At 33.7% G+C, this 13,115-nt stretch overlaps 1 protein-coding gene across 1 annotated transcript; it reads right to left on the reverse strand.

Annotated features, from left to right (window-relative positions):
* Positions 1-1,023: 1,023 nt before the first annotated feature.
* LOC145137984 (uncharacterized) lies at positions 1,024-2,931 on the reverse strand. Its single transcript, XM_079072128.1, has 5 exons — positions 2,252-2,931; positions 2,065-2,141; positions 1,920-1,956; positions 1,734-1,842; positions 1,024-1,619 (listed from the first exon to the last, which is right to left on the reverse strand). The coding sequence occupies exons 1-5, from the start codon at positions 2,598-2,600 to the stop codon at positions 1,100-1,102; spliced, it is 1,092 nt and encodes a 363-aa protein (XP_078928254.1). The 5' UTR covers positions 2,601-2,931; the 3' UTR covers positions 1,024-1,099.
* Between the last annotated feature and the right edge of the window lie 10,184 nt (positions 2,932-13,115).

Here is a 13,115-nt window from a genome sequence, read left to right on the forward strand (position 1 = left end):
TCTGGATATAGTAGGTTGTCTGTATAATACCGGTACATCATACTCACGTACAAATCGTTTTCGTCGTTATCATCGTTGTACGGATGAGCCGGATCAAGACGATTCATATTTTTGTTTTGAAATATTGAAAGAATTATGTAGTTGAGAGAAATTTATGTTTTTTGTATTTAAAAATGATATAAGTTGTATGTATTTATAGTGTAAATTTTTTTTAATAAGTTACCGTTTGAAAAAATGGTCGAAATTGTGACCGTTTGAAACAATTAAGCGCGTTATGGCCCGTTGTCGTGATAACATATAGTAACGTAACACCTAATAACGGCTAGGCGGGGCGGTGTTCCACCCGTTATGGCGCCGTTATTAGCGTGCCAAATCGGATAACGTGGGTTCCGAGTTGCCCACACCCGGCTCTCTAATGAAATTGATATTCATTTATTACTACATTTATTATAATTATTACATTAAAATATTATATAGAATTTGTTAAAATAAAAAAATCTATAAAATGATATATGGAAAAGAAATTAATTCAAAATAATCACAAAATGACATTTGATAAATTGAATAATAATATAACATATGACAAAAAAATCTTTATTTTTTTGAAACGGCAAATCTAACTTATTCCTAATTAATCTACACCTTAAATCCACATATGTCCACGACGAGACTTAAACCCTCAACCTTAAGGATGAAGGGCAACACCGGATACCGCTGGGCTTATTAGATTAGATTTGATGCACCGTTTACCGTTCATTGAAACTCTCCATATTTGAACACAAGACCGTTATAAGATGCTCAAGTATTACCCGGTAACACACCAAATTTTTACAAAACTTAACTTATCAACTAAATATAGTGTTTCAGTTAATCGATCAATAACATGACCACATTTAATTAATGTCCTATAATAGTAGGATCATTAGGTCATAATTTTGGTTGACTTGAACTGATGACAACCGATAAAAGGACGGCATTGTTAGTAGTGGAATACCTAGGCTGAGAAACAACCTGCAATATAAATTTGTTTTGTAACAATAAATATTTTATATTATTATAGTACCTTCAGAATCTTACTTAAACAGTTATTTTGTTTCTTTCACAAAGTCAGATCTAGGCTTGTACTAGTACTACCACCCACTGTTTTTGCATGCTTTGATCTTCTAATGTTACTAGGGCTTTTAGTTGAAATTGACGAAAACAATGATAAGGCACACTCGCTCTCATTGACCTCATTGTTTCTTGTATCATCATTTTCATGGGTTTTCATTTGTAGCGAAAGATTTAGATCAAGATCATGATTTTCTTGATCCTGTTGATTGATCTCCTTCCTTTTGAGTACCATTTTGTCTTGATCGTTGATGATGATGTCTGATCTATTATCCGTTTGAGTTTTGATTCGGATTGGCTTATCTCTTGACCAACCATAATGATCTCCGAATAATCTCAACTGGGATTCTTCACTATTATTGTTTGCGAGGCATCTAAAATTTGAGCTGTTGTTCATTTCATAGATTAATCTCTCAGCTCTTGAACCATGAACACCATTGCTAAGTCCACCTGCTATAAAAGGGTTGCAATCTTGGTTTGTGTGGTGACTCCAAAGACCATCTGAATATCTGATAATCGATAGAAGATATGAATAATTAAGGATGAAACAAATTAGTGATTTTAATATCAAAAAGTTCAAAACTATTAGAAAGGATAACAGTTTAATTTATTTAATATCTTACCTAAAATTGGAAATTGATTTTTGAGAAAAACTTTGGAGCATGGGAAGTTGGCTAAGGTTGTAAATATGATGATCATCACTTTCATAAAGAAGCCTTTGTTCTGAAACAGCTGCAAAAATATTTGAAAGCTTGTAATAAAAATTAAATTCCTTGAAATTTTCTTGAGTAGTTATGTTGTGTATTTACCTTGATTTGGATCGTCAATCGTCTTGCTTCTATACATCTACTTAAACAAATTCAATCGACAGAAATTATGAAATATTATTATAATTGATAAATATAAAAAATGAACTGTAATTAAAATGAAATTTAATTAAATAAAAAGAATTACTTGAAGATGGCTTTTGACATGGGAGATGCTAAGCCCTTTAATGTTCATCAATTGAAGAACTAACTTCGGTGTTGCTCCTGTATAAAACACATTAGATTTCATTAAAATAAGCTATTTATTGAGGAAAAAGTTTGATAACTAATTAATAGAACATAGAACCACATGAAATAGGTTGATTATTGCTTACTTTCTTGACCTCCCAATTTCTCAACTGCATGAATAAATCGGAGATGGAGTTCGGGTGTCCACCGGAGTCTAGGGTTCTTGGAACGAACATAGGGTCGCACATAACCGGTGGCTGAGTTAGACTTCTTCTCGCTCTCTTCTACTGTGCTGTTGCTTGAAGTTGATCCATTTTTGGGTATACTAGTACTTGCTGAGTGATGATCAGCCTTTTCTAATTCAGCATCTTCTTCTTCTTCTTCTTCCTCATCAGCATCTTCTTCTTCATGAAGGCCTCGAAAACTAGGGTTTTTCTTCGTGGTATAGTCTTCTTGTTCATGATCTTCTTCTTTGAAGATATCGCTTCTCTTCATTTCTATATGGATATTTGTGAAACCTGCAAAACTTATTGTTGAATCATCCGTATACACTTAGGATTCTCTCTCTCTCTCTCTCTCTCTCTCTCTCTCTCTCTCTCTCTCTCTCTCTCTCTCTCTCTCTCTCTCTCTCTCTCTCTCTCTCTCTCTCTCTCTCTCTCTCTCACACACACACACACACACACACACAAATACGAGACCGAAGGTGAAGTGGGTGGATATTATTCTCTGGAAGATACAAGCTGCTAGAGCTAGCTCTAACACGCAAAATTAAAGAAAGATACAACTGGAAGGAGAAATACCTTTGCCTAGCAAAGAATTTAAACAATAGAATCTCTCTCTCTCTCTCTCTCTCTCTCTCGTGTACTTAAAGTTTTTTTTTTTTTTTTTTTTTTGGAACAGCTGAAGTTTATAAAGGAAACCTACCAAGTCGCTATGAAAGAAACAAAAACAGAGTTACATGAGATGTAATTAACGGGTTACATTGTCATTATATAAAGACTCAACCAATAATCTAAATGAGAAAGGATAATAAGATGTAACTGTTTTAGTCCTTAGTAAATTAAAGGAACTGATGATATGAGATGGTCAAGGTCGTTTTTGCATAGTTATAAAACGACGACAATATTAATATTTATAAAGATACTTGCAAAAAACGGGGATAATAAAGCCAAAAAACGGCTACAACAGTATCAAGTCTAAACAAGCGAAAACCAGATTGCAACACTAAGTCCATATATATGTTTTGCATGAAATGTGTAATTTGCATACTTCTGTTGTGTCGATTATTGATCATTCCTTTTCGTCTTCCCCTTGCGAACTACGTATTTCCTCATCGTTTAAGCTCATCATAGTTGTGTTTATGAACTTTAACGAAATTTGTACTCACGTCTACAAGTTATTAAACTCCCTTGGTTAGGTTAACTGGTATCATAAAAAAATGCAAACATAATTACAAACATTATATATACATAATATATTATAATTAAATATTACCGTTGTTTCTTTTTGTACGTTTTGTTATATTTTTTTCTTGCATACACGTAAGAAATAATTTATACACATGCTTATATAGCCACTTAATTAATTATTAGTTCATTTATCATAACATAAACTATCATATAAATTAACATCATTCATGTTTGTATTGAAAATTATATATAAATGTAAGGCGACAAAAGCAGTAAGCTGAATAAAATAAGTTTTCATCAACTTATTTTAGCTTAACTTTTACCCAAAAACAAAGCAGTAAGGTGAATAAAACTTTTGTTATCAAAAATGTAAAACTATATAATAAAGTTACCAGTGTTTGGGTAGGTATTATTAATTTCCAAATAATTAAATATTTATAAGGCTCACGAGATTTCTATCTCGACGACTCAACTCAACTAGAATCTTAGTAAGTACATGTTTTAAACATAGAAGTTCATATATATTCAATTAGCCAACCCAAAACAAAATGTGAGGTGGTGGACCCATGATTTTAGGGGTTATTATGTCAATAGTTTAATTGCTTAAATTTTAAATTTATAAAATTGATTTTATCATAACTGGACTAATAAACACATCAGGCAGTGCACCTAATCGTGCAATAATATAGTTGTGATAAGACTATGTGTCAAACACAAGGGAATGGTGATTAATTAATTTGAAGTTTTTGATTATAGGTTAAATTAAACACACAAAAACAACAAGAAGGGGATTTATGTAATTATATCTCAAATAAACAATTAAACAGCAAATTGAGATAAACTAACTGAAGATAAATATCTTTAGGTACTTTGGTTTAGACTGGATTTCATCTCAAAATACTGGCTAACTACTAATTGCAATGAATATTTATTCATTATTCACCGATTCCTAATATGACTAGCATCATGATCAGACTACTAATCATTTGATTTCAACAAAACTATTAATTCAATGATCAAGTGAACAAACAATCATGCAAATCAATATTTTGTTCGTATTAAGCAAGATTTGATCTTTATTAATCCTAATTATCATAGAAATTAATTCATGCATAGAATGATAATCTACATATGCACACATTAAAGTTCATCACTTTATTATCTAACCCTAGGTTTTGATCAAGTGCTAGTCATAATTACCAATGATCATGGACAACTATGATTCAAATTAACAAAATCAGAATGATCATCTAAACTTTATTAAGTCAACAATAGAGTATAAATTAACAATCTTTAACGCATATGGATCTTGCAATCAAATTTAACAAAATAAATTAAACAAGAACAAACAATCCAAATAACAATTAATCTAAATTCTCAAAGATTCATCTAGTCATAAACACAATGCAAAGGGTTTTAACACCCAAATCAGAAAGTAAACATATATGGAATCACATTGGAATGCTAATCATGATCAGAACAACAAACCAAATGATTTCTGGCATGAATCCACTCTCTAATCCATCAGATCTTCTCTCTCTATACCAGATTAATGACCTTCCGGCCGCCTTCTAAACCCTCAAAACGGTAGAAGAAGGGTTTCTTGTCGACCAAAGAATGATAGAAGTCGTAATCTCTCTTCTGGTAAGCCAAATATCGCATTATATAAATTTTTAGACCGAATTACGTACACTGGGCATACTTTGATTTACAATGGGCGTAAGACGTAAATATACACGTTTTGATCCGGAACAACCCAACTCAGTACGCTAGGCGTACGTCCCATTACGTTGGGCGTAATGGGCTTCCTTCAGTCATCTCTTCCTTTTGCTATCCAACTCCAATTTCAACCTTTTTACTTCATTTCCGCTCTCAAAATAAATTATACATGTAAAAAATAAATTTAAGTATTATAAGTACCTTTTAACTCTAGATAGCATAAAAACATAGTATAAAATATTAAGAAAACGCCATATATATATATATATATATATATATATATATATATATATATATATATATATATATATATATATATATATATATAATATACGTTATCATAGCACGTGGGAAAAAAAATACATTATGTGAAAAATTCCCCAAAAAATTTCCACTACACTAAAAAATTTGAAGGGTAACATGGGCTACCCCGTGCATACATGCATGTAGGTCCGCCAATATATACAAAGTTTGTGTCTATTACTTAATAGTTCATTTACAATGTTCTATATCGAACGTTTTATATCTAGTACATCTTGGAGCTGTTGTTTCTTTATGATTCTTGATGAGGTAAACTTTTCCGCTAACACCTCCTCTAGCATCCGACAATTGTCCACAACTCACCAGCCCCAATATCTATTTTTTCCCTAAATGACAAATGTCATTTAAAGTGATGTGGTCGTTTTAACCATATTGGAGGCACGACTACTGATATGTTACCTCCTCAAACCCTATTTAATTAAATGAGATTTTTTATTTCTGTTGTCTTTGTTTCAGGATTGAACTCTCACGTGAACATTAGGACAGGATGATATGGACTCTGGGATATTGTGACTTATTATGCTTTAAAATTTGATATGCCTTTAGATAAAAAGAAAAAAAAAACGCCTAGCATATATAATATAATCATTCCCACCAAGAAACCAATAATTCCTCGATCGTGTGGCAGCCGTTGGAATTAATGGAAGTATGTTTTTTTTTTTTCTTAAAAATCTTTTGTAGATAAATCACGGAATTCATGGCAAAGGAAATCACAATTGTATGAAGAAAATACTGAACTCTTTTTCGTTTATTAATTAATTTTCCAACCATGGAAAAAACACTTTAAGGATGGAAAGGAATTGACATCCAGCATTCTCGTGATCCTTTGCAAAGTCCAAAGACTCTTTTTGGAGGTGTAGGGTTTCTATCAAATTGGATATGGGATGAAGCCGGAAGGGTTATATTCTCGTTCATTTTCAGATCTTATTCTTTTAATTAATATGTGGTTTCCTTCTGGAGTCTTATATTTTTTTAGATAATTTTATGTGAATTTGGAAGCATTTTCATATATTATATCTTAATAATAATAAAAATATATGTGAAAACTATAAAATAGAAATAAAAAACAAGTTTTCAGTATGAAGAACATGAGAGACGATATTTTAGAAAAATACGAATTATAAATTAACCATTTTAATACATACTAGACTTATTTATGAAAATATGAATTATAAATTAACCATTTTAATATATAGTAGGCTTATTTCTGAAAAGATAAATTATACCGTTTTAGTTATATGGTTTTGAACAATTTCTGTTCATCGAAGGTATGTGATTTCTCCAACATTGGTACTGTTCGTCTTTTCTATTGCCGTAGGGTTTTACAACGATCTCCACATGGGTTCTAATTCCTTTAATCGATGGAAACCTGATGAGCCTTGGGCCAAGATTCGAAAAGATGATGGTAATCGTAGTTTCAGAGAGCAACGACAGTCACAATTTCAGAATGGCGATCGAATTTCCAGTAAGAACGTATCATCCTTCTACGTTACTAAATTCCCAGACTCAGTGTTGAGCAATGATTTATGGCGGGTTTGTAATTGAATTGGAAAGGTTGTAGATGTATTTATTTCTAACAAGAAATCAAGATTGGGTTAAGTGTTTCGGATTCATCAGATTTATGGGTGTTACATATACTGAAAGCATGAGAAAAAAAATTGTGTGATGTTTGGTTTGGTTACTATAAACTGTTTGTATCTACCCCAAGAATCTCGAAATCAGTATCTAAACCTGATAAATCTTCTCCTAAAGGATATTCTCTGTGTAACAATATGGATAATAATGTAAGCCAAGCAAACTCCTATGCAAGTGTTGTTAAGGGTAATATAAAAGTCATTCCCGATATAAAGATGGTTGATGATATTATTCATATTAATTTTGGTGATTTTATTGTTGAAAGAAGAAGATGTGCTTGTTTAGTCAAAGCTAGAGACTTCCTTACTATACCTAATTTAAGGATGTTATGTTTTTATGACAACTTTGATGATTTTGACATTCGTTACGTTGGTGGTTTGTGGGTAATGTTTGAATTTAAGCATAAAGATGCTTGTAAGAATTTCATGAATAGTGGAGTTATGGATCATTGGATTATTGAGAAACGTCCTTGGGATAGAAACTTTGTCCCTTCAGAAAGATTGGTATGGATTGATGTAGAAGGATTTCCATTGCGTGCATGGAGTAAAAAAGCATTCAAGAAGATTCTAGCTAGATGGGGAAGCATTGTTCATCTTAATGAGGAGTTGGGTGAAGATGTATACAAGAAAAGGATATATGTTTTATCTAATTTTCAAAATATCATCTCGGATGTTTTGAAAGTTATTGTTGGTGATCATGTTTTCTCGGTTAGAATTAAAGAAGCACCCGGGTGGACTCCTTCATTCTCTTGTGAATCTCTAAAACATGGAGTTGATAATGTTGAAGATCATGTTCAATTTCATGAAGATGGAGTTTTTAATGATTCTCATGAAAAGTAAAAGGGTTCATATGACCCATTTGGTATATATGATACTTTAGAGAGAATGAAAGATGATGAGTCCATTCACAATTATTCTCAAGAAAATGATCAATGTGGTAATGTTGATGAAGAGAGTTATTCTAGGAATTCTAATATTCCTAGTTCAAAGAAGGCTTGGTTTGTTGCAGCCCCTCCGGTCCATCATGATTCTTGCTCAAAAGTTCCAGATCTTCGCCCTTTCTCTGTTGGGATTCCAATAGAGTTACCATCAGAAATTCAGGTAGCTGCTGACACTGTTACAACAACTACTGTTGTTGTTGTTAAATGTATCGACCAGACCACAGTTGGTCCGGTTAAGTCTGTTGTTCGGGCCTCTCCTTCGTGTGTAAATTTTCCTAATTAATCATCTAAAAAGGGAGCTGATTCGCTTGGTTTTTGTGGCGGGTGTGGTCGTGTAACGGGTGTAGTAGATCCAGAAGACAATTTATCACATCCATCAGGTTTTTGCAACCTTAATGTTAATGATACTTACTCGTAGAATTCTATTAACAATGATTATTTTTTTGAATGAAATTCAAAAAACTCTTGATATTGGGAAGGCTATGCGGTACAATTTGGATGGCTGTTTTAAACGAGTCAACGAAATAATATAAGGGACCGAGAAAATATCAGTTTTAAAATGAATTGTCTTTCTATTAACATACAAGGAGAGGGGTGTAAGGATAAGCGGGGTTGGATTAAAATTTTATGTAATAAATATAAAGTTAATTTTTTTAACTATTTAAGAAACGAAAATGGAAGTTGTAGACTTTCTTACGATGAGGTCTTTTTGGGGTAATAATTCGTTTTCTCATGCTTTTTCTCCTTCTCGCGGTGCTTCGGGGGGTATCTTGGCAATTTGGGATTTGGATCGTATCACTATGAAAAAGAGTTACTCTTCGGACAATTTACTTGCTATTGAAGCTGTTTGGTCCACTTATGGTTTGAAGGTGCTGTTTATTACAATTTATGCTCCTCAAGGCGTGGACTGTAAAAGACAACTTTGGAGCTATCTCATTTGGCTTATGTCTTCTTTTATAGGAGAATGTGTTTTGATGGGTGATTTTAATATTGTTCGGGACGAGTCGGAGAGAATTGGATCACAATTTAACCAATCTACAGCTAGAAGTTTCAATGATTTTATTGAGCATGCCGATTTGATAGATATTCCTTTAGGGTGCCCTCGATTTACTTGGAGTGATAAGTGGGGCTCTAAATTTAGCAAGATGGATCGCTTTTTGGTGTCGGATGGTCTTTTGGATTCATTTCCTCACCTTTCTGGAATGGTTTTGGAGAAATATATTCCTGATCATAGGCCTATTCTCTTTATCGGAACATCGGGTGGGTAACGGTCCAGTTCCTTTTTGTATGTTTCACTCGTGGTTTAATATGGAGGGGTTTGATGAGGTTGTTCGCAATTCTTGGCGTCAAGATCAGCCAGGAATGTTGGATTCTCATCCTTGGGTTAAATTTAAGAAGAAACTTTAGCTTCTTAAACCTAACTTGCGTTTATGGAATGTTAGCAGTCACATTTGGATGGGTAATAAACGTAAGGAGATCCAAGAGAGTTTAGATTCTATTGATATCAAGTTAATGGAAAATAGGGGCACAACTGAGTTACAGGAGAAATGGGTCACAGTTCATAAAGAACTTATAGATTTGGATCACATCACATATTTGGATTTAGCTCAAAAAGTTAAGATTCAATGGGGCATTGAGGGAGATGAAAACTGGGGATACTTTCATGGTACTATAGAGGCATCAAATGGCGATTCGTGGTGTTTTACGAGATGGGGTGTGGATTGATGATCCGGGACTTGTGAAGGAAGAATTTCGAGCTTATTACAATCTCTTTTCTCGAAACAGACAATATCGAGACCATTGTTAGATTCTCTCAATTTCTCTACTTTGTCTGATTCTCAGATTACTTTTCTCTAAGCTCCTTTCACTCGTGAGGAAATAAAAAGGCTGTGTGGGACTGTGCCTCGAGAAAGGCTCCAGGACCTGATGGGTTTTCATTTACTTTTATGAAATGACATTTGGATATTATGGAGGATGATGTCGTTGATATTAACACTCATTTTCATTCATACTCTTTCATTCCTAAGGGGTGTAATGCCTCATTCTTTACCTTGATCCCTAAAATTAGAGACCCGAAGTTCGTGTCAGATTTTAGGTATATTAGTCTAATTGGTTGCCAATATAAGATTATTGGTAAGCTTTTAGCTAATAGATTGGCGGAGGTTATCAATAATTTGATGAGTATGGAATAGTCTGCTTTTATTAAAGGTACACAAATTCTGGATGACCCATTTCTTCTTAATGAGATTGTTGCTTGGAGTAAGACTTCAAAGAATCCTCTTTTGATTTTCAAAGTGTATTCTGAGAAGGTCTATGACTCTGTTTCTTGGGACTACCTCATGGAGGTTATGCAGATTATGGGTTTTCGTTTGGCTACTACTTCTGTTCTCGTGAATGGTTCTCCTTCTAAAGAATTCCATATGTACAGAGGGTTGAGACAAGGTGATCCTTTATCTCCATTCCTTTTCGTTTAGTCATGGATAGTTTACATGTAGCTTTGACTCGGGTACAGATAGCTGATATGTATAAGGGTATTTTTAATGGTGGTATTAAGATGTCTCACATATTTTATGCCGATGATGTTGTTCTTTTTGATCATTGGGATCAAACAAATGCACTTCATATTGAATGTATCCTTAGATGTTTCTTTTTTGCTTTAGTTCTGAAAATTAATTTACTCAAAAGTAAGTTATAGGGTGTGGGAGTTAGAGCGGATCAGGTTTCTAATGTGGCCCATTGTATGGGTTGTATCTCGGATAATCTTCCATTTTTTCATTTGGGAGTCCCAGTTGGTCAGAATATAACTAGAGTTGTTGCATTGTCTTCTATCATTGATCGTTTCAGAAGTAGATTGACGGGATGGAAAGCTAAAAGTCTTTCTATTGGGGGGAGGCTTACTTTGATTAAGTTTGTCTTGGGGTTCTTTAGGAAGCTACTTGATGTCTGTTTTTCCTATACCGTTCATAGTCCTTAACACCCCTAGAGAAATGAGAGCTAAGTTTTTCTGTGGTACTGATTTGCATGATAGACGTATGCATTGGGTTCGATGGGATCGGTTTCTAGCTTCTCAAGATAATGGGGGATTGGGAGTTGGAAGTCATTTTTCTTATAATAGGGCTCTTCTTATTCGGTGCCGTTGGCGTTTCTTTCATTACCCAGACTTGTTGTGGGTCAGCGTGGTGAACGTATTGTATGGATCGAATGGTCATGTTCCTCCTTTGATTCCGAGAAGAAATTGGACAGGCCCTTAGAATGATATTATTCGAATGTTAAATGTTCTCAACGATTGTGCTTTTGATTTTTAGAAAATTTGCCCTATTCAGATAGGAGACGAGTCTCACATTTCTTTTTGGCATGATGTTTGGTTAGGAGATATCCCTCTAGCTACTTCTTTTCCCAAGATTTTTTGCTTTGGATAATCACCGTACTTATAGAGTTAGACATCATATGAATATTGGTTGGGATATGTGCCACTTTAGACGAGTTGCCGGAGGGGGTATTGAGGAGACCCAGTGGGATAATTTCGAGAGGCTGATGCAGGGTGTCTGTCTAGATAGAAGTCCTGATAGATTGGGGTGGTCTCTCAATATTTCTGATGTTTTTTTCAGTTTCTTCAGCTCGCTCTTTTCTTGATGATGGGTTGATTACTTCCGGTGATAAAGCTACGAGATGGAATAATTGTGTTCCTATTAAATTCGATATTCTAATATGGAGGGTGCAGCTTCAGAGTATTCCTATGAGAGAAAGACTTTCTTATAGAGGAATTTTGGTGGCAACGATCATTTGTCATGTCTGTTTGTGTTCAGTGGAAACCATCGATCATCTTTTCGCAGGTTACCTTGTTTTGATGGATATTTGGAGACGTATTGCTATTTGGTGGGGTATTCGTCTTCCTGACCAGATTTCTGTTCTTTCTCTTCTATCTTGGTCGGATGCGGTCATGTTGAGGGCAGGGCCACATAAGATTTTCGATGCAGTTGTTATGCCTATGTTTTGGTGCATTTGGAATTTCAGAAATGCTATCATATTTGCAACAGTTCAACCTAAAAAGGCATTGCTTTTTGACGATGTATTTGATAAGACTTTCTTTTGGATTTCAAATAGATGTAATAAAGCTAAGTTAGGCTGGTCTACTTGGCTTCAAAATCCTTCTTCTGTTGTCATATAATTGTTTGTTCTAGCTCCTTGCTAGCTTAATGATATTCAGTCGTTCCAAAAAAAAAATTATATGGTTTTGATCTAAAGTCTCAAAAATCGATGTAAATAGTATTTATAGTTTTCAAATGCTACATGGGTAGTGTTTTTGGCAATTATCGTCAAAAGCCTTTCGTTAACTATGTAGAAAATTATCATTTTATTCTTGTTCTTTTTCTTTTTCATGTTTTTCTTTTTTCTTTTGTTTTAATTATTTTTTTATTACACTACAAGAATTTTGACCTACGATCACACTTATTAAAAATCCTTTTGCCACATTTCAGAAAAAATGCGACGATTTCGTTATAAAGTGTGACAACTTATCTATGGTAAAATCCTGAATTATTTTCGCCATATTTAAAAATCGTAATGATTACCGATGAGATCATTAGTATATACATTGTCACATATAAAAGTCTAATGTGGAGAAAAGGAAATACTTATGGTTACATTAATTGTTTGTATGACCATATTTATCATTTAATTACACATATAGAAATCTAATGTGGCTGATAATAATACCTATGGTTACATGAATTGTTTGTATGACCAGATGTATCATCTAACCAAATATAATGAACGTGACAAACCATGTGGCTGTAAGCATATTATGGTGGTGTTTTTTTAGCAGTTCATGTGTCCAAATGTATCGTTTAACATCAGTCGAATAATGTGGCCAAATATGACCATCTGCCACATATTTGTGTTCATTTTACCGGAAATAATGTGCAATGGATTCTAATGTGGATAAAGGTAATACTTATGGTCACATGAATTGTTTGTAAAGCCATA

The sequence above is a fragment of the Lactuca virosa genome, chromosome 9, assembly GCF_052849685.1.
Source record: "Lactuca virosa cultivar CGN04683 chromosome 9, Lactuca_virosa_CGN04683_v6, whole genome shotgun sequence".
Classification (NCBI taxonomy): domain Eukaryota; kingdom Viridiplantae; phylum Streptophyta; class Magnoliopsida; order Asterales; family Asteraceae; genus Lactuca; species Lactuca virosa.